At 37.7% G+C, this 27,670-nt stretch overlaps 1 protein-coding gene across 1 annotated transcript; it reads right to left on the bottom strand.

The window, feature by feature from the left end:
- Positions 1-9,110: 9,110 nt before the first annotated feature.
- On the bottom strand, positions 9,111-27,432 carry BEND2 (BEN domain containing 2). Its single transcript, XM_032475650.1, has 9 exons — positions 26,921-27,432; positions 24,422-24,622; positions 23,164-23,285; positions 21,218-21,449; positions 18,521-18,724; positions 13,783-13,936; positions 10,598-10,719; positions 10,261-10,494; positions 9,111-9,364 (listed from the first exon to the last, which is right to left on the bottom strand). The coding sequence occupies exons 1-9, from the start codon at positions 27,171-27,173 to the stop codon at positions 9,111-9,113; spliced, it is 1,776 nt and encodes a 591-aa protein (XP_032331541.1). The 5' UTR covers positions 27,174-27,432.
- Positions 27,433-27,670: the final 238 nt, after the last annotated feature.

Raw genomic sequence — 27,670 nt, 5'->3', positions numbered from 1 at the left:
TTTCACAGATATTAATTCACTTGATCCTCACAATAAAACTGTGAGGTTGAGAAAGTATTATCATTCTTAGTTATTAAACTCACATAAATGAAACCAGCTTCTTGCCCATCACCAGAAAAAAAAAAACAATTCTTTCGTGGTAGAAGTGCCAGATCTTGTTGAAAAATATCAGAATATTATTCTGGATATCTAATAGTATCTTTGTAGGACTCATCCATATTCCTAACCCACCAGCATGAAGCCCTTTTTTGCCACCGGGCAGCAGGCTGAAAATGTCAGGAAGTTAAGGCTTCCTGAACAGTCCTCAACCCAGAACTGAGAAGATTTGGTATCTGAAATGCTTCAGTTTCCTCACCCACAGGTGGGAGAACACTGAAGCACGTTTCCTATACCAGCTTCCAGAGATCCCCAGCAGGCTTAAGTTCCAGTAGCACCCTATACTGGCTCCTTCCCATGCCTAATCTTATCTCCTCACCACACTCGTGTTTCCTTCATCTCTCAATTAAATGATTTGCACTTGAATCTTTGTCTTGGATCTACTCTAACAGAAAGTCAAACTAAGATAATCTTTCACACTGAAAAAAATGCAGCATGTTTTACACAATTTCTACTTATTGCTTAACATCAGAGATAACTGAGTTATTAACATTTGTTTTTGATCTTCTGAAGTGTAAGGAATTCACGGTAAAATGTAATCAATGAACATGGTATTTAGTGAGCATCCCTAGTGTGCATAGCTGGGTACTAAGGCCTTATTTACAAAAGAACAACACAGAGTAAGGGCTGCACTACGCTACTGCAGAAGGAGAAACTACTAAAGAAGAGTAGAATATTTAACGTTGGAATTTAGCAAGGACATGGGGCCAGTGAAGGGTCAACAATTCTTCATATTATGGGTATCACAAATGATTTGCCTATGTGTGCTCAAAAAGTTCCACAGGTCAACTCTCCAAAGGTACCTTGAGACTGCAGTGGGATTTCATATGGCCCTGATTCCAGGTGGGAATTGTAACACCCAACACTGCTGCTACATTCAGTGGCAACTGGTCTTTTTCTGGAGACCTTCCCTGAAAGCAAAGACCCTGTCTGGGCAAACCTGTCCACTCTCTTTAAGATCAGAGATTCACCTGGCTCCAGACTGCCCAACTCTATAGCATGCGCCACTTCTGTAGGAAATTAATAAGGAACATTTCTCATTCCCTTTATTCTTTTCGAGATGATTTGCAGCCATTCATCACTCATTCCATACAATGGTCCTATGAGGAAAAGCAAGAGAAGTTGGGAGATTTGTAGATGGGTTACTCAGTTCAAATTACACCTTCCAGCATCCTCACACCCTTCCTTGGCCAGGAGAAAGTCTCTAAAGATCATGCCAAATCTTCCTTTGAAGTGACAAGCAGGACAATGGAAAAAAGTTGAAAAGGATCTTTTATTTTCTGAAAGAATCTAAGATCTTGCTTCACCACTCTGTAGTTTAAATAGCTCTATAGAGATTTGGGAGTCATATTTACATTCCCCCTCTTGCTTTGTATCCATGTTTTAAAAGGTCAAATCCATTCTAAGATAAATAAGACTTTATACTCAGGAAAAGTGACTTTGAGTTCTTTGCAACACGTGGCCTCTGCTTCTAGCACTATTGTTTTCCTTCTTCAGTGGGATAATATTGTCCCCTTGTTTGAATAAATGAAGCTCATATTAAAAACTGTGGCAATGAGGGAAACAAGAAAATGAGAAAACAAGTGCTTAAAATAACAACCACAGAAGAGCTTCCCTTTTTCTTCCTTGTCCTTGTTCCAGAAATGGCTAGTTCAGACAGAAAAGGCAAAGCATTCTTGCTCAGTTAACATCAGGATGGAGAGGGTCAGATGTCAGTGATGCCTAGCATCACAAACCTTTTCTTTTTATCTTTTATTGTTTTCAAACTTCACATTCCATATTTGGAAGTCCAGCACTGTCTCGCCTTGGCTAGAGACTAGAGAGGAAATGCAGACCAATGGTTTTCAAGAGGCAAATTTCTTTTCATGCAAAATCAATCTTATTTGAGTCTTCAATATATAAAGCAGAATTTAAAATGCTATTTTATTTGTCTAAATGTATTTTATAAGTTCTAAGTCCTAAGAAGCACTCAGGCTTACCAAAAAAAGGGAAAAAAAGAAAAGGAAAAGGGAAAAAAACCTAAAACCTACAGCTGTACGTAATACGATACTGACACAGTGAGAGCTATTACAAGTTCTCTTATTTGGGGATGATAACATTTAATTGAGTGCAGCACACATGAATAGGGATGGTGTTTTAAAAGTAGCAATCCATAGGCCTGAATTACCGGAAAAAAAAACCAACAACAAAACAGAAACACATGACAAAGCTGTAAACTTCCAAAATAATAACACATCTATACAAATGTGACTCCAATAAACAAATTAGCATGCCATAAAGAAAAGCTGTTTAGTGGATGCTGTGGTGAGCCACGGAGACCTCCCCTTCAGGACAGACACTCCCATCCCCCAGCTGCTATGTTTGAGGCTGACAGCTCTCAGCTGAGGCTCTGTTTGGGACCTGCCCTCAGCCAAGGAGAGGCACCTCACCCAAATCACACCCCCGACGCCAGGCAGCTCACATCCAATAACTGGTGGGTGAGGAGGCATAAAGCTCTGCCCCCTTGCCTCAAGGAGGACAACTGAGAAGGACGACCCCAGCTGCAGAGCTCCCAAGATTTGGGCTGAGGGCTTTGTTATGACTGCATCACAGTTCAACTCCTCCCCCTGCCGAATCCTGCTGCCTTCATTCCCCCAGAAGAGCACTCCACCATTAACTTCTGCATGTACACATCTGACTCAGGCTCTCAGACAGCTGAAGATATAACATATACCCATGTAGCCTACACTTGGATCCAAGAAGTACTCTCATTTTGCTGTATTTTAACTCTTTCCATATGTTTCTCAACATATATGTATACATGTTATAAATATGTATATATATATATACATATTTCCCCCAATTTTTATTTTGAAAATTGTCACACCAACAGGACTGATACCTACCACAAACACTCATATACTCCCACTGAGATTCAACAATTCTTAGCATTTTAGCATACTTTATCTTTCCCTATCTTTTCTTTTTGCTATACCATTTGAAAGAATGATTGAAGACGTCCTATCACTTGTCTTCTAAATACTTCTGCATGCATCTCTCGAGAATAAATGCAGTCTACCCCACCATGATGCTATCATCACACCTAAGAAAATTAACAATTCCATTAATCACAGGCTTAAATTTTTTAATGTTGTTTTTAATGATTAATCAGGCATTTGTGAAACCCTTGGGATTTCTTAGGATGAAGTTTGAAAACCACTTTTCTAGACAGCACAGGCCCATCTGGGCAAAAAAGATCCATCTTTAATATAGGAAGAGTAACTAACAAAGCTTGACTCCTTCTGCCCCCCCATATACCCAGAAAGTATTCTACAACCTTGTGTGTCACACCCATCACACATTAGAATACTTACCTGCATACACAGATACACGCTAAGGCATATGAATTGGTTAATATCCTTTAATAACTGACAAGCTGGTAAGTGTGTCTGTATGAACACTTCCGCTCTTAAGTTCACAGTTTATAAATTTGGTAACAGCTTTTCTTATTTGTATTCTTAGGCAGATCAAAAGGGTGTTTAAACAATAATTACTCTTGGAACCCAGTAAGTAAGTATAAGTACAAGCTACTGCATTGCCAGGCACTGCAAAAACCTATCAATGTGTTATATCTTCCTTAAATAGACATCATTCATCACTTAAGTAAGCCAATTAAGTTGAAAATACAAGTGCTAATAGAAAAAAGCGACATCCACTAAAATGTACATTTTGTTTCCGGAACATCACTTTTAAGAAAGTGACTTGGAAACTCACTTAAGTGGTGCCATTAAAGACTTGAAGTGTCAACATGCTTGGGAAATTAATATGTTAGTGATACAAATGTACAAGAGCCTCCTTGGGCTGGACTTGAATGGTCCTATTCAAGTCAGATATTTCAGTTAAGCAGGGCCTTTATCTGGCCATTTAGGGACAAGGATATTACATTGGACCATGAGCATGCACATATATCTTCCTTTCTCTCTCATCTCTCTGTCTCTGTCTCTGTCTCTGCCTCTCTCTCTCACACACACACACACACACACACACACACACACACACACACACACACACACACACACACACACATCACTCTTCCTATACTTAAGATGGGAAAAGAAAAGAAACCTACTATTGCCTACATCTTGAAGGCTGGCAGCTTGTATTTCCTTTAAACAGACATTTGAAATAGCTTTTGTTTAAAAAAACAATAACATGAATTTCAAGGATTAAAAAGCAAGTATTACAAGGGTCAGATGACGGGTGGAATGTAAGGGCAGGGAAGTTCATTCCACTTAACTCAATCCACTGTGGTCCAACCCCTGCTTCCCAAGCCTGATCTGGATGCCAAAGGCCATCCCTTAAAGGAGTCACTTGTAACTCTGATCGAAGGGAGGCTAGTGCTTTCCTTGTAGCCAAAGGGAAAGTCATTCCCATTCCCATGGACTGTCCCCCAAATCTCTCCAAATTACAGACCAAGGGAAATCCAGTCACCTGCACTTCTCAAGTGAGCAAAACAGAGCAGAGTTAAAGTTACTAGAGCCAGTGGCTCTCAAATAGTTTTGAATTGTGATCTAAGAAACGCATTTTACATGGCAATCCAGTTTCTAAATACAGCATAGATACAAAACTGAGACAAATAAAAAATTTTCCAAAATAATACTGCCCTCTGATATTTTCTATTCTATTGTATTTCATTTTCTTTAAATGCTAGTTCCAACTCATTAAACTGATTTTACCATCCACTGACAGGAAATGACCTGCAGTGTGAAAGACCCAAACTGTATTTTAGCACTAGACTGGATTCACAGAAGACCTTTAGCTCTGGCTTTATATAGAACTGACTAAAATCACACTGTTTACCAGAGGAACCTTTTCTCAAAAGATGTCCAGTTGAGACCTCAGGGCCAGCCTGGTCCAACTGCATAACTGTACTTTTCCACACTTCTCTTTTAGATCACGTATTCCATTTTCTGTGAATATAACTTGAATTAAAATTAGCCTATTTTAATTATGCATACATTTACATTGTAAATTACTCAAACAATAATGCCTCTCCACACCTATTGTTATCCACTGCCCAGAATACCCAGTTAATACCCAGACAAATATCTTCCATCTTTTGTGATGCATTCACATCTTACATATAACCACACATAAATGGTTTTTAATAATGTAAATGGAATTGTGTTACATTTACTGTTCTCTGACTTGCTGTCTGAACTTAAAAGATGTCTTTGTGAGTCAGGACACAATTTTAAATCAGTTTATCTAGATTGACTACACTCTTTTTTTAATAATACTTTGTTGAGGTGTAATTGATATACAATAAATGCACATAACTTAAGTACAACTTGAGGACTTTTTACATATGTATATCCTCATGTGACCACCATCAGATCAATATGTAGAATATTTCCATCACCCTAGAAGGATTCTCTCATGCCCTTTCCAGTCAGTACCACTCTCCACAGAGGTAATCACTACTCAGACTCCCAACACCAAGCATGAGTTTTGCCTGTTAAACTTCACATTCACGGACTCATATAGTAGCTATTCTTCTGTGTTTGGATCCTTTCATGAAACACAGTATTTTTGAGATTCATCCATGTTTTTGCATGTATTAGTATTTCTGTGGGATTTTCTGTTGTTGTTCCTGAGTGGTATTCCCACTACAATTAGGGTTGTTTCCAGCTTGGGTCCCTTGTGAATGAACCTACTATGAACATTCTTTTAGAAACCTGTCTGTGGACATATGCGTTCACACCTCTTGAGAATATGCTTATAACTGGTGGGTCATAGGTACTGTATGTTTACTTTTATAAGAGACTACCAAACATTTTTCCACAGTGACTATGCCATTTTATACTCCTACCAACAGTGTATGGAGTTCCAGTTATTCCAATCCTTGTCAGCACTTTGTATTGTCAGTCCCTACACAGTAGCCATTCTGGTGGGCGTATGCCGGTATCTCCATACAATTTTAATTTGCATTTTCTTGATGACCCATGATATTGAGCACTGTTTCATGTATTTATTGGCCATTCCTGTATCTTCTTTTATAAAGTGTCCATTCAAGAATTTTGCCCATTTTTAAATTGGATTGTTCATCTTTTTGCTATCAATTTATAGAATTTTTAATACATAATGGATACAAGACCTCTATCAGACATGTGTATTGTGAGTATTTTCAATCTAGGACTTGCTTTTCACTTTAATATCTGCCACATTCTTTTTAATGGATGCATATTTTCCCATTATAGAGCAGTTTTTAATTTGTGTTACCAGTTCTCTATTAATGGAGATTTACACTCATAGGGAAAATTCTATGTTTCAGTGGAAAACTGCACGTTGTTTAGAGCACACTGCTCTTGGTTATCTGATTCTGATTTTCCATTCTGTAAATTGTATATAACTGACAGCAATGCAAAATAATTACCCATAGATTTGCAAATAAATTGCCTGGTGGAGATTCCATTGACTTCCCTCCCCAATTATGGGAGAAGCCAATTTTGCCTCCATATGCACTTTAATTTGAATATTCCTAATCTATAAATGTTTCTGTTCTTTGGATTGTCCTTTGAAATGGTTGTGACATCTTACCAGTTCCCTAATTAGTAAGGAGTTAAAGTCTCTAACATGTTCCTTTTATAGCTGTAGGAGAGGCATATTTTACCTTTTTAAAAATTATTTTTAACACATTGTTTCTAATTTTTTACTCTATTACAGAGAATGCTGCAACCTTTATTGCACATTTATCTTCGTGTAGAAATCCCTCTCAAGACTAAGAAGTCCTCATGGTCTCACACCCCAAATCACTTTGAGGAATGGATTTAACTAGTTCAGCTTCATGAGGATGAATACACAGAACTTGTAACAAGGGGAAAGGTCAAACTGGGCTCAAATCAAAGAAATCAAACTAATGATAGAATTTCAGGCATGGTGAGACAAGGTGAATGAGGAATGTCTTTGTTTACTGGGCACCTACTACTCTGAGATCACTGTATTAGGCACTGATGACACAATGTTTGCCTTCAGGAAGCTCAGGAATTAGTGGTTTACTGGACTATTAAAAGAGGTAGAAAAGACGAGGTCAAAGAAGGTGCCACCAAAGATCAAGGAAACAGACAGTGGAGACCTCACCTTGAAACACCAAGGTGGAAAATTCTCAAAAGATTACTGAGAAGCTACTAAAGAATCGCTGAAAATCTCCTCGCCCTACCCCAAGAAGTTTGTAATTCTCACGAATTCTTCAGGAAGCTTCTGTAAATCTCAGCCTGCCCATGTGTCCCAGTTGTTGAGAAAAATGGCTTCTTTTCTTCCACTTTCAAATTTCATGCAAGTTCACCTCATCAACAAACTCTATATCAGAACCATACTGAGACAGGGTTCTGGGAAATGTGGTTCTCAGCTTCTCTTCTGCAAGGCAGAGATTTTAGAAGTGGGAGGTGATGATGCTAAGTTGAGAACTGGCATATTGTTGGGGCTCACTAGGTGATGACCATCACCACTGCCGTCCATGAAGTGGCAGGGACACTGAGCAAGGGTTCAATTTCACGACATTTGAAAGTACAATCGACCCTTGAACAACACAGGTTTAAACTGGGTGGGTCCACTTATATGTAGATTTTTTTTTTCCAATAGTAAATACTACAGTAAATACTACACAATCTGTGGTTGGTTGAATCCACAGGTGTGGAATCTCGGATTCGAAGGAACTGCATATACAGAGCAACCAGGTATACAGAGAGAGCCAACTATAAATTATTTGTGGATTTTTGACTTTGTAGAGGGTCAGAGCCCCCAACTCTCACATTGTTCAAGGGTCAACTGTACTATCTTTCTTGTAGGATTTCTGTCCTTTGATCGCCCAGCCTCTCCTTTCCCCTATTTCACTGCACAGGGGCCAGACAAGCACCCAGCAGTCACAATCCTAAAAGGCAACTGATGAATAATTCAGTAGTACTGAAAAATATATGAAAGGATTTACAGGTTTGTACTAACAACCCTACCATAAAAGTGAGACTTGAGATCTAGTCCTGGCTTCAGCACTAGCAGCTCTATGATTTGGGGAATCTTCTTACAACTTCTTATAACTGTTTCATTGAAAAATTCAAAAGGCTGTGATACTGAGAAGAGCATGTTATCTATGATGTCCAAGAATGCATAACCTCAGTCCAATCACGAGAACACATCAGACAAACTCAAATTGAGGAACATCCTACAAAATGATTGACCAGTACTCTTCAAAAGTGTCAAGGTCAGGAAAAGCAAGGAAAGACTGAGAACTGCTACAGATGGGAGGAGAATAAGGAGACATGAGACTTATATGCAATATAGGACCTTGGATTGACTCCTGGAAGCAAAAAAGAATGTTAGCGGACAACCTGGTGAAATACAAATAAAGTCTGGAGTTAACAGTATTATACCAATGTTAATTTCTGAGTTTTGATAATTGTATCGTACTTAGGAAAGGTGTTAGCATTAGGGGAAGCTGGGTGAAAAGTGTATAGAAACTCTCTGTACTATTTTTGCAACTCTTCTGTAAGTCCAAAATTATCCCAAAATAAAATGTTAAAAAAAAATCTATTTGTTTTGCTATTTAAAGGTATCAAACTTGAATTCATCATTTTGCATTGGGCCCTGCAAACTATGTAGCTGGTCCTACATGGAAGCGTTACCAAGATGGTTGCCCCAAACCATAACCCTGTCCCTTCCTCCAGGTAAACTTGCCGAAAGCCACAACTAACCATAACCTCGAGCTGTGGTTACAGCAGAGGAACAAGCGTCTACCCACAAGAAAATTGGTGCAAGCTGGTTCAGCTTCAAAAGTGGGACCAAGTTCGCCCTGCAGCTTTTATCATCATTATAATAGTGAGATCTCCGCCTGTCCTCAACCATGGTTCGACCTGCTTCGGACTCAAATGCCAGAGGGCAAAAAAGAGGTGGCAGCCCAGTACCAGGAAGAACCCCACCTATTACCATACAATCAATGCATATGCCTCCCCCTCGTTAGCCTCACCCGTAAAATCTTCCTTAATCATCCCTGGGTGAAAAGTTGATTTAGGCACTAAGTTCCAGCTTCTCCATCCTCTGGCCATTGAATAAAGCTGGCGCGGCTTGGATCTGTTTCGGTTTCCTTTTGGCTGAGCAAAGCCAAACGAAAAAATAAACTTCTCCACCAGGCACGGGGCCTCCGCTGGGCTAGGTCCCAAGTCGGGGTCCATACGACCTAGTTTGGTAACAGAAATATATGGAGAACTTAATAATACCTGTTTCCAGTGATTGAAAAAAAAAATGAAGCGGCAGCAAACAATCCCCACGAGCTCCAGAGGGACCTGGAAGGAGCAGAGACAGGAGCTGCTCCATCCAAACGGGTCTATTGGACAGAAAGTTGAACGGCTCTGGGCCAATGACTACAGGCTAGAAGGGACAAAGAGATACCTCAGCTGATGATGGCTAAGAAAAATGACAAGAACCCGACTCGGAAACCCTCTCCCCAGTCTTGGCACGGTGTAAGACCTCTGAAACTTGGGAGCAATTCTGAAGAAAAGGATGAAAACACCCGCCCACTGGTATTCTCCCAAACCTATCACCCTTCATGTCCTCAGTCCTCTCCTAGCAATTTTGGGAAACTCAAAAGCCTGGAGTGACTAAAGCGAAGTTTCTCCTCCCAGCGTATGGAAGCTCAAAAACTGACTGACGCCATCAAGATGGCATCATAGGTCATGCCGACGTTGCGCACCCTCACTAGAATAAGACAACACTGAGAGAAGCCTAGACGGCAGGGGTGAGGCTGAAGCACTCCTGCACCACAGAGACCAAGACAGACTGTACAGAAAGGAAAGAGAGGTGGCTACACACACTGCACTGCCCCTCCCCTAGGCCAGCGCAGCGCCACACGGAGATTCCCACGAGCCTCGGGTTCCTCAGGTGGTGGTGGTCGGGGTGGGGGTGGGGCAGCCAGATACCCCAACATCATGGGTCACTTTGTAGGAGCCCCGACTCTGGTCTCGCCCCACAGGGACAGCGGGGAAATCTGCAGTCTTGCCCACTGGGAATCTGACTGAGAACGGGTCGAGGGGCTGCAACAACTAGCACTGGGGCCTAGGCCGACTGAGTTCCTACCTGCAGGGCCCGAGTGGTGGTAGTCCCCACAGCCGCTTCGCTTAGCCGCAGCACTCCGACCAGGGAACTCGTCGGGGTCTTCAAACGAGGATTTCTGTCGGCCCGGAAGCCTGTTTTGTCCACCCAGGCAAGGAGCTGGCGAGAGCTCCTCTCGCCCCACCTCAGAGGAGCGGACCCCTGAAAGCTGCGCGGGCAGCAGCGCTGGAGCTGAGGGGGCATGGGCGAGGCTGGTAGCTTCCAGAGAGAAGGCAGTACCGCGTGCAGGGCTCCCCTGCTCCGGCCCAGGCAGGGGAATTCATTCCTAACCGAGACTGAGGGTCGCCCCCGGCCCACCCGCCTGCAAAGCCGGAAGTGACCTGCCAGCCCGCCTGGGCGAGGGAGCTAAAATGTAGCCCCGCCCACAGTGACTCCCGGGGGAGGGGGTATTGGGCCAGAGGGGCTTGCCAGATCCTCTGGAAGCTGTATAATCAAAATAGAAAAATAAAAGTAGTATTTCTTGTCCACTTGTTTTTGGTGTACTGAGATTTGTACCTGTCACGCATCGATCTCCCAAATGAATTGTACTAATTATTTGAGATTACCAATTTTTATGTCTCAAAGTGGATGAGATTCTTCATCATGGTAAAAAAAAAATTCATTGCAAATTTAACATATTGTGAGTCAAAATAAGAGTGAAGGAAGGAGTGGCAAACGCTTTACTCCTACAAAAGAGTGAATGTGGTTAGATTGCCCCTGTTGTAGAATGCTACAGAGATATTTCTTTACCAGATGTGGATATAAACTATAAAGAAAAGTGAAAACCATAGTTGAAAACCGAAGTCTTGCTGGCCAAAATTAAATATTGCCATATATTTAAAAATATTAAAGTATAAAATAATATGCTTTAGTAACACATATTTTATCCAGGAAGGACAAAACACTTCCAGTTTTCAACACCCTTACAATTACACCCACAATGGTAAATTATGGTTACTGGGTGAGACTATTCTGTTTTGCTTATCAAGCAAGAAAGCAAAAATTCTAACTGCCACATTTATGAAACTGGCTGGAAAATGTTATCATTAAATAAAAAAACACTATAGATAACATTAGTAAAAGTTCCATAAAATAACTACATTAAAAAAAAAAAACCCTAAGCATCTGTATTAAGAATTTTGAAAATGTTTATTTATTGTATTTATTTGGAAAACAAAACAATATACTAAAGATAAATTTGTTTATCAAAAACAAGTCTTATGAACAGGCATTTAAAATGTTTAACATTGAACTAATACAGTAATAGAATTAACCTGTGAAATGTTGAAGATAGAAAAGGTGGGATTTAGTTCAAATAAGATCTGAAACACCTTTATGAAATTTATTTTGCTCAATCAGTGTGATTTTGAAGAAGTTATGTGTACATTATTATGACTCAAACTGTAGGGACAATTTTAAACACTTTTTAAAGAAAATAAAGCATTCTAAACATTCTATCCAGTACAGTAGCCGCTATCTACGTGTGGTAATTTAAATTTAAATTTTAATTAGCTAAAAACGAGATACAATTTAAATTTTAGTGCCTCCGTGTAACTAGCCACATCTCAAGTGCTCAAAAGCAACATGTGGCTAGACACTACCAATATTGGACAACATAAAATTATAGAATACTACCAACATAATGGAAAGTTCTGTTAGACAAAGCTGGTCTAGTAACTTATATAAGCAACCACCATAATAAAGTTAACCATATAAACCTTGAAAAAATTCTGCAAATACGAAGTTTTTGTTTTTGTAATTTTGCTTCTAATCCGGGGAATATGTCAGATACCACAAAATACAAATCAAATTTGAAATCTGCATGTACAATTTGAAACTTAATCTTGCCTAGTATATAATTTTACTTTGCCATATTAACTCTGTTACTAGTAGTTTGTAAAATTATCTGTGAAACTGAATGGTGAAGCCAAAGACTAACTTAGATGAATTACTCTGAAGTTAAAAATCTGGAAGATTTTTTAGCTTGAATTATCTATTTTTAAGACCATTGTAGGCAGAGCCTAAACATATATAGATATACGTAGAAATACTGTAGTTTTATTAAGCTAAAGGCAACTAAAGCAAATTATTTATTTGGAGAAGAGTCTTAAAAGTTAAATCTTATATCTCTATAAAACTATACTGTATTTCACTACAATACTCTAAAAGTTGGATTTAATCTTCAAAATATGTATCATATGAAAATATGTATCTATTCTACCAACTGATCACATAAAACCATCTTAAACTATCTCTGCTTAGCTCACTGTTCCTTCTCTACATCTGTGATTGTTTCTTTTCTGTTAGTCTCTGGTTAGTTGTATTTTTTAGATTCCACATGTAAGGGATATCTTTCTTATGGTATGTCTTTCTCTGTCTGTCTTATTTAACTCAACAAAATGCCCTCCAACTGCATCCATGCTGTATGCTGGAAAATACATTTTAAATCAGCTGTACTTAATTAAAAAGCAACCAACCAACCAACCAACCCATTTAAAATATGGGCGGAAGAACTGACAGACATTTGTACAAAAGTGGAAATGTATATGGCCAAAAAGAATATGAAAAGTTCCTCCACATCCCTAATATCAGGGAAATGCAAATCCAAATCACCATCTCACACCTGTCAGTATGGCCATCAAAAAGAACACAAGTAACTAATGTCGCAAAAATGTGGAGAAAGTTTTTTCTTTCTTTTGGTCTTTTCTAACGGTTTGAGACTAAAGGAACTTCAACAAAGTCTCCTGATACAATTTTCTATGTTGACTCTTAGTAAACTTGTGTGATAAAATATTATCAGGAAGTAATTAAAAGAATTCTGTTCTTATCAGGAGTAAATCAAAAGAACATAAGTCTCATCTCTGGAAAGCTTACGTCAAACAATATGAAGTCAATCATATGAATCCCCTACTGATAGATATATAAGAAAGCAGCATGGATGTTTTGGTTATATGTAAACCATAACACCCTTCTGAATCAGTATAGCTTAACCTAAGCTCTGTAGTGACAATTCACTTGACAATATTGAGTGTCTATTACCTGTAAGTTCCTACGCTCAGCATTACGGTTTGCCTATCCAACAATGGCTCACTACCTCACTGCCTATATCTGTGTCACTGACACTCAGATTTCATCTGTCATTAAGAGATAAATGTGCTATTCTCATTCTTCATTAAAACAGCAATGAAAACTATCTTTTTACTACCATTCCCTTATTCACAGCTTCTTATCAGAATACTGCCCATCACTTTGCTCATAGGATGAAACATTACACATCTTCCTAATGCAATTCCACCTCCCTTGTGGGCAGACAAAGAACAATGGCTATTTCTTTAGGTGTGAATGCAGAACTACAAAGCCACTACAACAGGCTAATTTTGGAATTATAACTCAAGAAACTTAAATGATGATGCAAAAGACACAGAAGTAAAAAGAAAAATCCAGATGGCTGACATTCAGGTACTTCAGTGAGCTAAGTCAGTATCTCTTGGCTCTGACTCTGTTCACGAGGTCGTTGTCGGAGGCGACTGTGATTTAGATGTAGAATTCCTGAGGTGATATCTAAGACTACGGATACAACTATTGATAGCTGTCACACACAATTTCCAGTCACGTCCAGTTTCTGATAGATCACAAGCCGGGTAGATGTCTTGGAGAAACTCTGGTGGTAAAGTTCCAAAATATAATAGTTACTTAGAAATCACTTCTCAGAGAAATGAATTTATTTAACCTTAAAGCTATTGCTGTGTCTGTGAAAGGGTCATTAAGACTTTAATTAATTAAAACACATAGACTATAGCTATTATTAAGTTAGCTAAACAAATCTTTTCATCTGAAAGGATAATAATATGAAATAGCACCATTCTTAAATCATACACAAAAAAAGAACAACAATATCGCATACTCTTACTACATAAGCAGAATGGAAACCCTCTGCTCTCTTTGGTACCCAATGTAAACTTCTCTCATTCTTAAATTTATCAAACACACATCTAGCATGTTATTCATTGTATCAAATAGAAACATGCTAATAAGTCTCTGTAACATACTAGAGGCTGTAGTGTCTTTCATACTTTTAGAGGCAAGAAGCTAAATTTTTTGGTACTGCTTGGTTTATCTCAGACAAAAGGAATGAGAGTCTTTAGATCTTACAGTTAGATGACAACTTCCGAAACAGAAGGTTACAGAGCAACATAGCTCAAGGAGCACTTTTAGAGAAAGTGGGAGGACAAAGGAAAAAGTGGGGAAGAGAGGTGTTAACTAGAAGAGCAGAGCTGCCCTTGGATACTTTTTTAGGTAATTTCCTAAGTACCTTTGAACTCTTAGAAAATGATCTGGCAATCACTACAGGCCAGCGTTTGTTGGCTACATTAATCTCATTTGTCTTTTGATAAGACTAATAGACTGGGAAATCAGGACTATGCCATAAACACGGAGTATATCCAAATTTTTTAGCAAGGCATGTGACAAAGTTAAAAAGCTTTCATACTCAGGCTAATTAATAGATCAGCGGTAGCCTGGAAGTGGGCTTTTAGTGGTATGTCACTGGATTCAGTATCAAGCTCTATCCTGCTGCCCATTTTTAATTAACAAAAGAGAAGCTATGGAAAGCAGGCTTGTTCCATCTTCCAATGACTGCAAAACTGGGACAGATAACTAATAGACTGGAAGATGAATACAGTAACTGCAAAGCTTTCAACAGGCTGCAACAAGGAGCCTAAATTGCTTGGTGTTTCCCAAAATGTATTCTCTGAAACACTAGTCATTAAAAGAAGTTTCCCTGGGGTGGGGCAAAGATTCTGGTTGTGCAAATAAGAAATGCTTAACTCCAGAGTTAGTCTCCACTGAAAAATCCCACAGTAAAGAGACATGCTGATTCAAAGATGACAAATGGAGATTTGGTGGGGCACGAGAATGAGGGGGGTGGCAACACATAAGACCACAGAGGGTCAGGACTATGGAGATCTGGGCAGGCTTGACAGCTAAAGGCATTCAAAGCATGTTTTAAAACAGAGTCAAATGAAACAGGTCTATGGACTGAAGCCCTTAGGGTGCCAGATCAAGATCTTGCCTAGCCATTTGTCTAAAAAGCACTTTATTCATGAAGCGCTTATTAACATTCAGCTGTCTTTAGGAAACATAGTTTGGGGAATGCTGCTCTACACTAAAAGGATAAAATGCAGGAGGAATAAATATAAAATCCAATATTTACATTAAAAAATACTAACAATATAAATAGGAACAGCCTAAATACTAACAACAGAAGTACTGGATAGTGAAACACTATAGAATTTAAAGACTCTTTCATTCAAAAAAAAACTGGATAAATGTCAGTATATAGAAAAAAAGAGCCAGGAGTTTTAGTTGACCAAGTTTTAAAATAAGAAGTGCCATTTTAGGCTGTATTAACAGCCTAATAGTTAATAGTACTATTGTATTCTGGGTTAACTTGAGCACATGTGAACTTAGTCACTAAATCAGATCATGAAGAATTAGGAAAATATTTATGAGGAATTACTGAACGAAATGGGGATATTTAACTGTAAAAGTGTAAGATTTTGTGGGAAAAAGTTGGGAATAACACTTATTCTCCAATTCTCATGCTTCCATGTAGTGAGATCTCTAAATGGGAAAGTCTGGAAGAACTGGGCATGTTTGATTCAAAAATAAAGCTGATATTTTAATCTCCACCTACCAGGTTCTAGTGGCTGTCTCCTACTTGGTTCTGAACTTGAAAGTGGGAGAAAAGGGTATATCTATCTCCTAACACATACAGCAGAAAGAAATAGCTGTCTTTAAATACTTGAAGGCCTATCATGTGAAAAGTGGTTAGAGCTATGCTATTTAGCTCTGGAAGCGATGAGTAGGACAAATGTGCATTACTCACAGGGAGGTAAATGTTGAGTCACCTGAAGGAAGAACTCTCTCACAAATTAGAGCCCTTTTAAAATGAAGTGGACTGCCATTAATAGAAGTGTTCAAGCCAAGGGGAGGCAACTATATGCCAAAGCTGAGCTAGGAACTGCTCTGGATGAGAAGCTGTATCAGAGAACCTGTAATGTACTTCCTGTCGCTAAGATTTTACAGTTCTGTAATATTCAAAAATGGATGGGAGGGTGCAGGAGAAAGGGCTGTTTGCTGATTGCAAATCTGCAGCCTACTAACTTTCTCCATATGAGCCATTCTCTAAAGAGACCTTAAGTGATACTGAACTCTCAGAGAGCATCACATAATAGTTTCTTATATGAAATCAATACCTTTGGCTATGGACATATTTACCTTTGACTACTAATTTCCAGAAGAGTTCCCCCCAAGTAATAAAATCTTTTGATAAGAAGTGATGTTAGAATAGAGTAATAATCTGGTTTACCAATTGCTGATACCATCAATCAGCAGTTAAAATATACAAATTAGATCTCAAAAACATAATGTTGGGTGATAAAAAATTTTTTCAAAAGGATACATACTATATCCCCATTTATGCACATTAAAACAACTACATAACAATATTATATATCAACATAGGTAGCAAAAGTGTAAAATATGCATGGGAATGATATATCCAACTCCAAGACTATGATTACTTTTAAGGAGAAAGACGGGAAACAGATGATGTGATGGAGTTTCAATGACATCAGTAATGATTTACTATTTTTAAAAAACCTGGAGCACAAAAGGCAAAATATCTATATCCATGCTGGGTAAACAGGTGTTAATTTATTACTATATTATTTTTATACATTTCTATATGCTTTAAATAGCTTATACTGAACCAATACTTCTAAAGAAGTTATGTTAGAGGCTATAAAGCCCAGTTCTCTTACTAGTGCAGGAATCTCCTCACATCTCTGGTCACTCAGCCTTTGCTCTGACCTTTTTCATTCTCCAAGTTCATTCTGTCCTTGTATTAAAGTAAAATATGCTTTCCTGTCAGCTTCCCCTCCTTGGGCCTGGCTCTGCACCCCCAGGACAATGATGATTCTACTGTATTCTCTCTGCTGAAATAACTTATATGGCTGCCCTTCAACAAAGGAGTAGAACTTTGAGTCTTACGGGAAATTTGTTAAAATACGTCCTATGTGGATAGTATGTCAAATTCATGCTGAATATTTTTATTACAAAAGACATTTCTTGATTTGTAATATAACTTAATAAGGAATAAAAAAATGAAATAGAATAATACCTTTCGTCCCCTTTAAAGGAACTAATGTATTGCAGACATTAAAGAACTATGGAAGTCACCTTTTCCCCCTCACTTAAAAAAAGTTTTTTCTTTAGAAAGACATTATTTCTTCTATAAAAGAAATAGAAAGTTTCATTTCCAACTGGTTACAAACTCTGTGTTCGTCTTTTACTATAAGGTAAGAGGAATTGGGTTTTGGTTTTTTGCGTGATGAGTTTGCTCAGTGATGTTCAAAGTGCAAATTGTGACCAATTACTAGGTTGTAAAATCAGTGATAGCAGCACTTTAGAAAGTGTAATAGAATAGAAAAGATTGGAATATAATTCTCATAGAAAAACTAGGTATTGTTTGTGAAACTTTTGCCTCATTAAAAAAAAATCACACATATATACTGAGTAACACTGAAAAATGTATTTCTTACTATGGGTTGCAGTAAAAAAAAAAAAAGTTTGAAAACAATTGGATTAGATGATAGCAAATGCTTACAAAAGGTGCTGTAAGCCAGGTTTCTTTAGTCTGAAATACAAGTGTGAACTATGTCTTTGCTGGTACCAGGGACACAGGTAAGAAATATTCTGCATCCTGCTTCATCTAAATTTAAGATTTCACAGAATAGCTTCTGGAAGCTTTATTATTTCAGCTATTTATGTCATAGATAAAAACTATACTATGCTCATGTGCACAAGAAAAAACTTGCAAATTAATCTGCTGTGCTATTGTTGACACTTCTGCAAATTGACAAAGCCCAGCAGTTTCAACCTTGATCCTCAGTAAATGAAGGTGTTTGAGTTTCTATATGTCTGGCAGTCCATACCAGGAGCCACAGTCAATAATGCCTTTCCTGTTCTAATAATGCCACTCAAGACAGAGCAATTAGCCCTGAGAACCCAAATGCAAAGAGAATCACATTCATGGACCTACTCCCTGTTATACCCTAATGAAGGAATTAGTAGAAAAGCTCCCTCTCCTCAGAACAAACACAGACTGAATGAATTTTTCTTTCTGTCCTTCTCTAACACAATTTGCTATTATTTATTCTCACATATTCAACATGTAACAAACCTCGGAGAGCATTAATCTTATTGGAGTCAAGGGCGAACGTGCCACGCCCCAACGTGCCATAGACGTTACTTTTTATCAGGATTTCCTCTGTGAACAGGTTGCGAATAAGGTATCTGGCTGACAGCTCTGGGCAAGACTTCTGTTTAGCTATAGTCAGTACCAGTTTTGGCAACAGTATATTTCTACATGGATTTCCAAGATATTCTAGAAGCAAAAGAGAAAGAAGATGTCAGTTTTTGTGGCCATTGTTAGGTTCAAGTTTTTTAAAAGGCTGTTAACAGAAAAGTTGATTTTTCTGAATAGTAAGGCTCAAGAATCTGAGAGGTTAAAAAAAATTCAAGCCTTAAGTTTTTAGTGTGTCATGAGATAGCAGGAGAAATGAGACAGCAGTCACTGCTGATGTGATTACACGTGCTCTAATTGTTCAAGAGGCCGATTCAATATTCTGCTACCTTTTAAAGTATTTAAGTTTTAACATTACATTTGGTAACAAATTCTCAGTAATTTTATTTATTTTTGTTTGTTTTGTCCTTTTTTGGTGAGGGTGTAATTAGGCTTTATTTACTTAGTTTTAATGAAGGTACTGGGGATTGAACCCAGGACCCTGTGCATGCTAAACATGTACTCTACCACTGAGCTATAGCCTCTTGCGCCCAGTAATTTTAATAAACTGTTTTCCTACTTACAAAAAAGGCTTTTTCAAAATTAAGGACCATGATTCTTACAAAAGTATTTATAATTTTTAACATGTAGGTTTTCTATTTGGTATTAAACTCATCATCAACAAACTCATCTTAAAATATCATATTTTAAATAACTTATTTGAACTGTAAAATAAATTTTAGGCCTGTTTTTATTTCTCAACTCTACAGCCTAATCATCTCTCTTCAGTCCATAGTGATTCAAATTCACCATACTTAAAAAATATTATAGTGTACATATAACAAAGAATTACTTGTTGAAGAAAATACATTAGACAAATATAATATGATTCTTACAAGTTAATCAACACATTTTTCATCTTGGACGTTCCATCATTTAATGGGTGACAGTACAAACTGCTGAATCCCCCAGATCCAACAGTTAACAAGAGAGATTAACTTATTTTAAAAATTCACTCAGTGGGCCCAAAGACTTAACATCTGTAAGATTAATCAAGCAATATTTATTATCAAGAGTCAGAAAAAAAAGGTTAATACTCTTCAACCTGGTGATTTGAATTCTGAGAACCTAACAAGAAAAGAATAAAAAATACGTACAAAGCTATATGAATGAAGATTGTTTTTGGCAGCATGTTTGCATGATTGATAATCTCCTCCAAAATATCCTCAAACAAAAAACAAAAACAAAACAAAATAACAACAATAACAAAAAGGCGGAAGTAGTTAAATAAATTATATTATACTTACTCAATGGAATGTTATATTCCTGTTAAATGCAATGATTATGAAGATTGGAGATTTTTGAGGAAAAACATATACATATCATATTTAAAAGGAGAGTAATTATATGGAGACGATAATTCTTTAAAAAGTTCATAAGAAAAAAAAACCTGAAAGATAATTTGAATGTCTGCAGTAGTCTTTTAAGGTATCTTGATTGAGGAAACTTTTCTTCCCTTCTAAGTATTTTCCAATTTTTTGATGAAATGGTATAATAGAACTAAATTGTGGTGGTTTCCTGACTCATAATTTGCTTTTGTTCTGTCCCCCAATTCTAGCTGAGACAAGGTCAGAGACCTGTGACTCAAGCTCCCCAAATCAGATTCCTTCTCCTGGGAATCTGAACAGTCACAAGAGAAAACCAGAACCTAGAAATGGAAGCTACAGACACGGAACCTCAGAGATCTCAATGGACCCCAGGTGCCACAGTTTGGGGGCTGCTCTGGCTCCTGTCTATGGCTCAGTTTGTTATTTGCTTCTTTTAATCTAAGAGATATTAGTCCAGTGATTTTTGTTGTGGTTTAATATGACCAGAGTCTGCCTGTTTCTATGGTTTACAACCTGAACAAATACAGTAGTTACATTATGTTTTTAATGGAAAAAACAAAAAATACATTATTTAAATAATCTTGTTTGAACAGGTTCACAGGTAATATTCTCCTTAGGGTTGACATGGGGGCAAGGGAGAGACAAAACAGTTTTGCTACCTCAGGCACCACTAAACCCCAAGAACTCACTGGGAAGCATGAGTGGCAGATGGCACTGTCACCTACGGAACCCACTGCCACTTGACACTAAGGAAGTAGGATGTGCCTCCAGCAGACAGCAGCAAGGGCACAATGCTCTGCAGGATGGGATTCATTAATTCATGCAAACACTCTCTATGAAGCACCTGTAATGTGCCTGGCACACAGAGAGCAAGACCCCTGAATTGCTTCTGGACCATCCAGCTGTAGATCCTTCTCTTACCTGCGGAGAAGGGTGCCTAACCTTAGAGTTCCCACTAGTTAAATGAGTCGGCTGAGAACTGCTTTCCAAAGGAAAAAGAGTAGACTTAGCTTAATGTTACAAACTATCAGTCTCAGAACTGGGTATCTACATTTCACTAATTCACTAGTACAGAGATTAAGTTGTTTAGATTTCTTATTTTGAAAAATCTCGAACATATACAAAAGTAGAAAGAATACTATAAGCCCCATAAATTCATCACCCAGATTCAACATTTATCATCAAGAGAACTTATTTTAAAACTCACCCAGTATTTCATAAGATACCATTGAATTATCAGTGGAAGGTTCTTTAATTCCCTCAGGGAAAGCACTGAAGTTCTGCTGAGAATTCCCATTTTCTCTTGTTTCTGAGACAGCTGCTTGCTGAGATAACCGGGAACTACTTTCACCACCAGAACCACTCCTTTTATCATTTGAATCTGCAGACGTTGGTCTATCGGGGTTGGTAGGGTCTTTATTGTTGTCAACAGTTTTCTGCTGAAACATAAAATTGTATCTATAAAGAAGGTCCCATAATGGGAAAATACAGACATGCTCCATCATCTACCAGGGCCCCCCAGGTTGGTGGGGAAGCAATTGCTTCTAATAAGGTGGGCTGAAGCCCATGAACACTGTGTGGTATGATAAAAGCTGCCATGACTCACTGCTTCTTGGGGCACTCGGTAGTTGTCTAATGAACTGAATAACTGCTGACACAAAATAAGTGATAAATAAATATTTCATAAATAAATGAATAAGTGAGTTTCTCAAAAATAACAACTTTTTGTTTTTTTAAATGTTTTTGTTTTCTCTTTCCCCAGTGGTCTTCAAATCTGGTTGCATATTTAAACATTTGAATTGCCCTAGGGATCTTGGTTTTTTTTAAAGCTGTGCTGGGGTCCCACTCATGGCAAATTCAACTAGAATCTCTGTTGGAGGGAGTGGGAGAGCTCAGGCATTAATAATTTTTTAAAAAGGATCTCACACATTCCTAATATATACCTAGAGCTGACAACCACTGCTCTAGGTTGCAGCTTCTCAAAGTTCAGTGTACACACAAATCACCCGTGGGGTCTTGCTAAAATGCAAATTTTGCCTCAGTGAATCTGGTGTGGAACTCAAGACTCCACATTTCTCACAAGCTTTCCAGAGTTGCTGTTGCTGGTCCGCGGACCCACTTTGAGTGGTGAGGACCTATCCCTCTCCTAATCAAGTACACAGCAGGCACTTGGCAGATGCTGCTTCTCTTCTGACGCCTAAGCAAATATGCAAATTACCATTTTCCAGGCAGTATCATAATTTTACATTCAAATGTTTAGGGTGCAATTCTGTAGGATATAAAAGGGAATGTGAAAAATAAGCAGATTTGATTTCATACAGATGATGCTTGAGCTATCACTGAAATCAAGTCATTCACCAGGAAAACATAAGCTCAGCTACAAATACAAATATTCTTGGCAAATAGTTTGCATAAACTTACTCTAGAGACACAAGAGTGACTATACATGGTGAGAATAAAATGGGAGTTTTAGAGAGATAGGTGAAAATTAGGAACTGTTGTTAAGTTAAATGCTTCATCAGGAGAAAGCAATAGACATGTCTCTCTTCCCTACTGACCCATTAATGTTAAAAAAAAAAAAAAAAAAAAAAACCTCTAATGCACTTTGAAGACAGAATGGGTAAGAGAGAAGCCAGAGTCCCACTTACCATGCAACTAAACAGAGTATAAAATATCTGTGATAGCTTAACATCATCACATGCATTATTTTCACCAGTTTCTGCCATCACTGAACGTGAACAAGTAATGAAGTACCTTCCTTTTCTCCTGTGCCATCCTTAACTACCACCAGGACAGCTAACTAGCACCACAGTCAGCTCTTCTCTGTGTTACTCAGTAGGATACTGGAAAAGATTTGCCAAATATCTTACAGCTGAATTTTTTTTTTCTAATATAACCCTTGGCTTCAAATAAACTAATTATAACACTATATTTGATTTATTTTATGTTTAGGATATCTTTATGGAGCAAAATGTCAAAGAGTAAAATAAACAGGCAGTATGCTTTTGAGAGAACATACCCTGCCCCTAAATTAAATAAGCAAGATTTTTAGCACATGGACTGAAGAGCCTGTATGTCATGCAGTCAGTTTGGGAGTTGTATACAGTATGCACTTATATAGTAGTGGCCACATTTAGATGAAAAATAACTTACAAGTTTTCTTTTGGCTTCAAAACATAAATGCCAGATGAGAGCATTGATATCGGAAATACAGGCTTGCCAGTCTTTTCCACATTCACGCAAATCATGGTTGGGAAAAACTGCTGCCAGATATTCTGAAGATAGCAGAAAGAATTCACAAAAAAATTGGGAAAAAAATTAACAAAGAAACTGATGACAAGAAATTTTTTATTTAAAATACTGAAAGTTTCTATTTTTAATTATCATTCTGTCCTCTGACTGTTTTTAAGAGCTTAGAAATTCCACCTAAAGAGAATGCTTTGCTGAATATCTCATTTCTTCTAATGTTCAATTCCCTAAAACACTGACCTAGGGTTTAGCGACCTGATAATGAGGTTTTGGTGCTTTAAAAAAGTTGTTTAACAAAAAGTCAACTATTTCAGGGTGCTAATGCCCTTTAATAACCCTATGGATAAATTAATACTAAAAATAGAAGGAAACCTGTAAAGAGAAAATAGTGTAAAGAGAAAATAATTGCAAACATTATTATACCATGGTCTATTTATTTGTGCACATTACATGTCTATCTTCCCGCCAAGCTACTCACTCTGCCTAGAATATCCTTGCTATTTTCTTTACCTAGATAAGGAATCCTTCCAAATCTAGCTCAAATGTCTTGTCCTTAGTAAGCCTTCCCTAATGCCCTCAAAGTAGGTGCTCTGCTCTCTGAGCTTCCACAACATTACCACACTGGGTTGGAATTGATCTGTTTCCCTGAATGTGTCCCTTTCTAGACTGTGAACCCTTTGTCAGCAGAAACACTTATTCATTATTGTATCCTTAGTGTCTATGAGTTCTAGGACCTCCATACACATTTCTGGAAGACAGGAAGGCAGGAGACTAGACTGAATTAATCATGAGATTTTATTTCTGTGTTGCCAGTTACTAGTAGTGAAATGTGTTTTATTTTCCCACTTTTTTTTTTTTTTTTTGCTTTTGCTTTATTTTCTAGTACCAAGTTTCAGCACTGAAGAACTGACTTAGTACTAACCATAAGCAACTATAATCAATAAAGCTTGTCTTATTCCACCAGTCTATGGACAAGTTTTATTCTTCAGAAGTTGATACCCATCACATACTACTAAATTGTAAAATCTGGGTTAGACAGGTGAAAAAAATTAACAGTTCTAAAAAGCTACATAGACTCCATCATTATGTCTTCAACTACCAACAACATTCATCAGATGATCAAATGATGACAAAACAAAGATTCCAAAATGACTTTACATACCTCTTATTGCAGCCATTTTGTTTGGATCCAGGGGTTGGCGGCCTTTGGAATTGACACCTACAGAGCTGCTCATCAGGGTTTCTTTGGAGAACAAAATACGAACCAAGTAGCGGGCTGCAAGGTTAGGTTTGGTCTTCTTTTGTGCAGTCATCAAATGAATATCAAGTATCCTGACATTTCTTTTTGGATCACCAAGATATCCTTTAGAAATACAGGGGAAAAGTAAAATCCTTGTTTTTTCACACAAGGCTACCATGAAGTGCCCAAGAAAAACTGATCTCTAATTCACAAACTTCTACTTGAGTGAATTTTTTTCTATACTTACCTCTTCTTTTCCTTAAATGAGTCTCTTTGATGCTATATGCATAACTGTTAGTATTTTTTCACCTTTGCTAGTCTTGAATTTGCTGTGTTAAAATAATCAGTTCATTGTCTTGAAAAATTTAATTCTTAGGCCATAGGTACATATGTAAACATGTTGCTCTCAAACCCATTGCTCTCTTTTACATTCTAAAAGTACACTCAGAGCTTTATTACTGAGTGAGTATATGTTCCCTGAAGACAATTTAGAAAGTATAGGTCGGTATAACTAACAAAATTTAAAAATAGTTAGCATTTATAGAGTATCTACTATGTATCAGGCACTGTGCTAAATATTTTACATCTATAAGCTCAGTTTCATCATCCTAAAAACTTATTCCCACTTAGCAGATGAAGAAACTGAGACCCAGAGAAGGTAAATTATTTGAAAAAGACCACACTGCTAGTTATAGAGCCAGTTTTAAAAGCTAAGTCTATGAGTTAATAAGCCAGGTGCCTTGAACCATTAATCATCTGCTAATGTTTTCTATTCTTTTCTTCTATTTCTTTTAAAACACAAAACCGAAACCATACTTTATATATAGCTTGAATCCTGCTTTTTCAGTTACCATTAGATTTTGCACATTTCTCCATTTCCTTTTTTTTCCAAGTCTGCACTCCTGTCATCATGGTTTTCCTGACAGGTGACATTTATGTTGCACTTACATCTTGGCATTGTGTTAAGAGCTTTAAATGAATTATCTCATTTGATCCTCACAATTCTATAAAGTAGATACTATCATTTTTGCCACTTCACAGATGAAGAAACTAATACTTAGGTCAGAGAAGTGGCTGAAGGTCACATGGTTAGTAAGACACAGAGCTAGGATTTGAACCCAGGTAGTCTGACTCAGTAGCCCATGCTTTTAACCATTATGCTTACTGCCTCACATACCATGGTATACCAGAAGTCACTTAACTAATTCCCTATGGTTGCCTATTTGGCTGCTTCCAATTTTTCATGATTCTGAAAAAACAATTCTTGTAGCAAAATGTTAATACAAATCTGTTGTTTTTATTTATTTGTTTTGTTTTGGGGGGAGGTAATTTGATTGACTGATTGATTGATTGATTTTGATAGAAGTACTGGGGATTGAACCCAGAACCTCATGCATGCTAAGCACACACTCTACCACTGAGCTATACCCTCCCCCCCAAATCTTTTTTTATTATACCTTTGGATAGAAGCGGGATTACTGAGTAAACAAGAATAAATATTTGTATGGCTTTTTAAACAAATTACTCTTCAGAAAGTTTTCACCTTTCTAACAATAGCATATCACAGTGCCCATTTAATACAAAAAGCACAATTTTTGAAGTTTCTTCTAGTTTGGGTAACAAAATAATTTAAAGGAAAAGGGTCTCCTCTGGAACAGGGGTCAGCAAACTACAATCCACAAGCCAATCCCACCACCAGTTTTTGTAAAGTAGTATTAGCACACAGCCACACCCATTCATTTACCTACATCTGTGGCTGCTTTCATACTAGAAAAGCAGAGTTGAGTAGGTGTGAGACACCAGATGGCCCACAAAGCCTAAAATAGTTACTATATAGCACTTTTCAGAAAAAATTTGCTGAGCCCTGCTCAAGGATATTAATAAGAGATTAGCTACTAAGAAGTAGGGACACGTAACTATAAAATAATTAGGAAGGCTTGATGTTAGAGGCCATGGAACCTAGGATCTCCTCATCTCTGCCACTGTGGCTTAGAAGGCAATGCAGGAGACTGTTATGAAACATAAGCTTTAAAGTCAGAGAGAACTGGGTTAGAGTTCTGGAACTGCCACTCACCACCTCTGTGACTTTGGGCATAGGGGTAATAAAAGTACCTGTATAATGGGGTCACTATAAATATTAATGGGGAAGATGCATGTCAGTTGATTAGCAGTGGCACAAAACACACACTCAATAAATGTTAGTCCTTATTACTAATATCATCTAAAACCTGCCTTTGAAATAGGAAACAAAAAGTTTGTATCAAGAATGCTGAAAACTTGGGGAGGGTATAGCTCAGTGATAGAGTGTGTGCTTAGCACACATGAGGTCCTGGGTTCAATCCCCAGTACCTCCATTTTAAAATATCCTGAAGAATATAGGTTAAATCGTGTTACTTGTAATTTGTGTCATTTCACACTCACCAAAATTGGGAGGGATGCAGAAAGATGACGAGGAGGGATTTTGGCTATTGTCATTTTTCAATACAGTTGGGTAATTCATTGTTTCAGGACTCTTTTGCATGCTATTTTCTGCTTTCATCAATATTTCCATAGGTAAAAGTGCTGAAAGAAAAGACCTGTCTACTGCAAATTCAATCTCCAGTAAGCTATCTTTCAGGTGTGAAGGGGAAATAAACACATTCTCAGACAAAAGAAAACTAAAAGTATTTGTCATTAGCAGACCGACTCTAAAGAATGGCTAAAGTAAGATCTTCAAACAGAAAGGTTATGATGACAGAAGGAATCTTGGAGCATCAGGAAGGAAGACAGAAAAAATTTTAAAGTAGAAGTATACATGCAGAGAAACTCGATCATTCATACATTGCTGGGGGAGATGTAAAATGGAACAGCCAAACTGGAAAATAGTTTCTAGGTCTCATAAAACTAAACCTGCAATTACCACATGACACAGCAATTTCATTCCTGGGCATTTAGAAATCATGAGAAATAAAAACTCATGATGACACAAAAACCTGCACATGAGTGTTCTTAGCAGATTTATTCATAATAGCCAAAAACTGTAAACAACTCAGAGGTCCTTCAACAGGTGAATGGTTAAACAAGCTCTGGTAAATTCAGTATCATAGGATGTTATTCAACAATAAAAAGGAAAAAAGAACAGAAAGAGCTGAAATATGGGTAAGTATAATACTATCATGACTTTTGTAATTC

Source organism: Camelus ferus, chromosome X, assembly GCF_009834535.1.
Source record: "Camelus ferus isolate YT-003-E chromosome X, BCGSAC_Cfer_1.0, whole genome shotgun sequence".
NCBI lineage: Eukaryota > Metazoa > Chordata > Mammalia > Artiodactyla > Camelidae > Camelus > Camelus ferus.
Note: the sequence above shows the minus strand (reverse complement) of the source record. Positions and strands in the feature narration are given on the sequence as shown.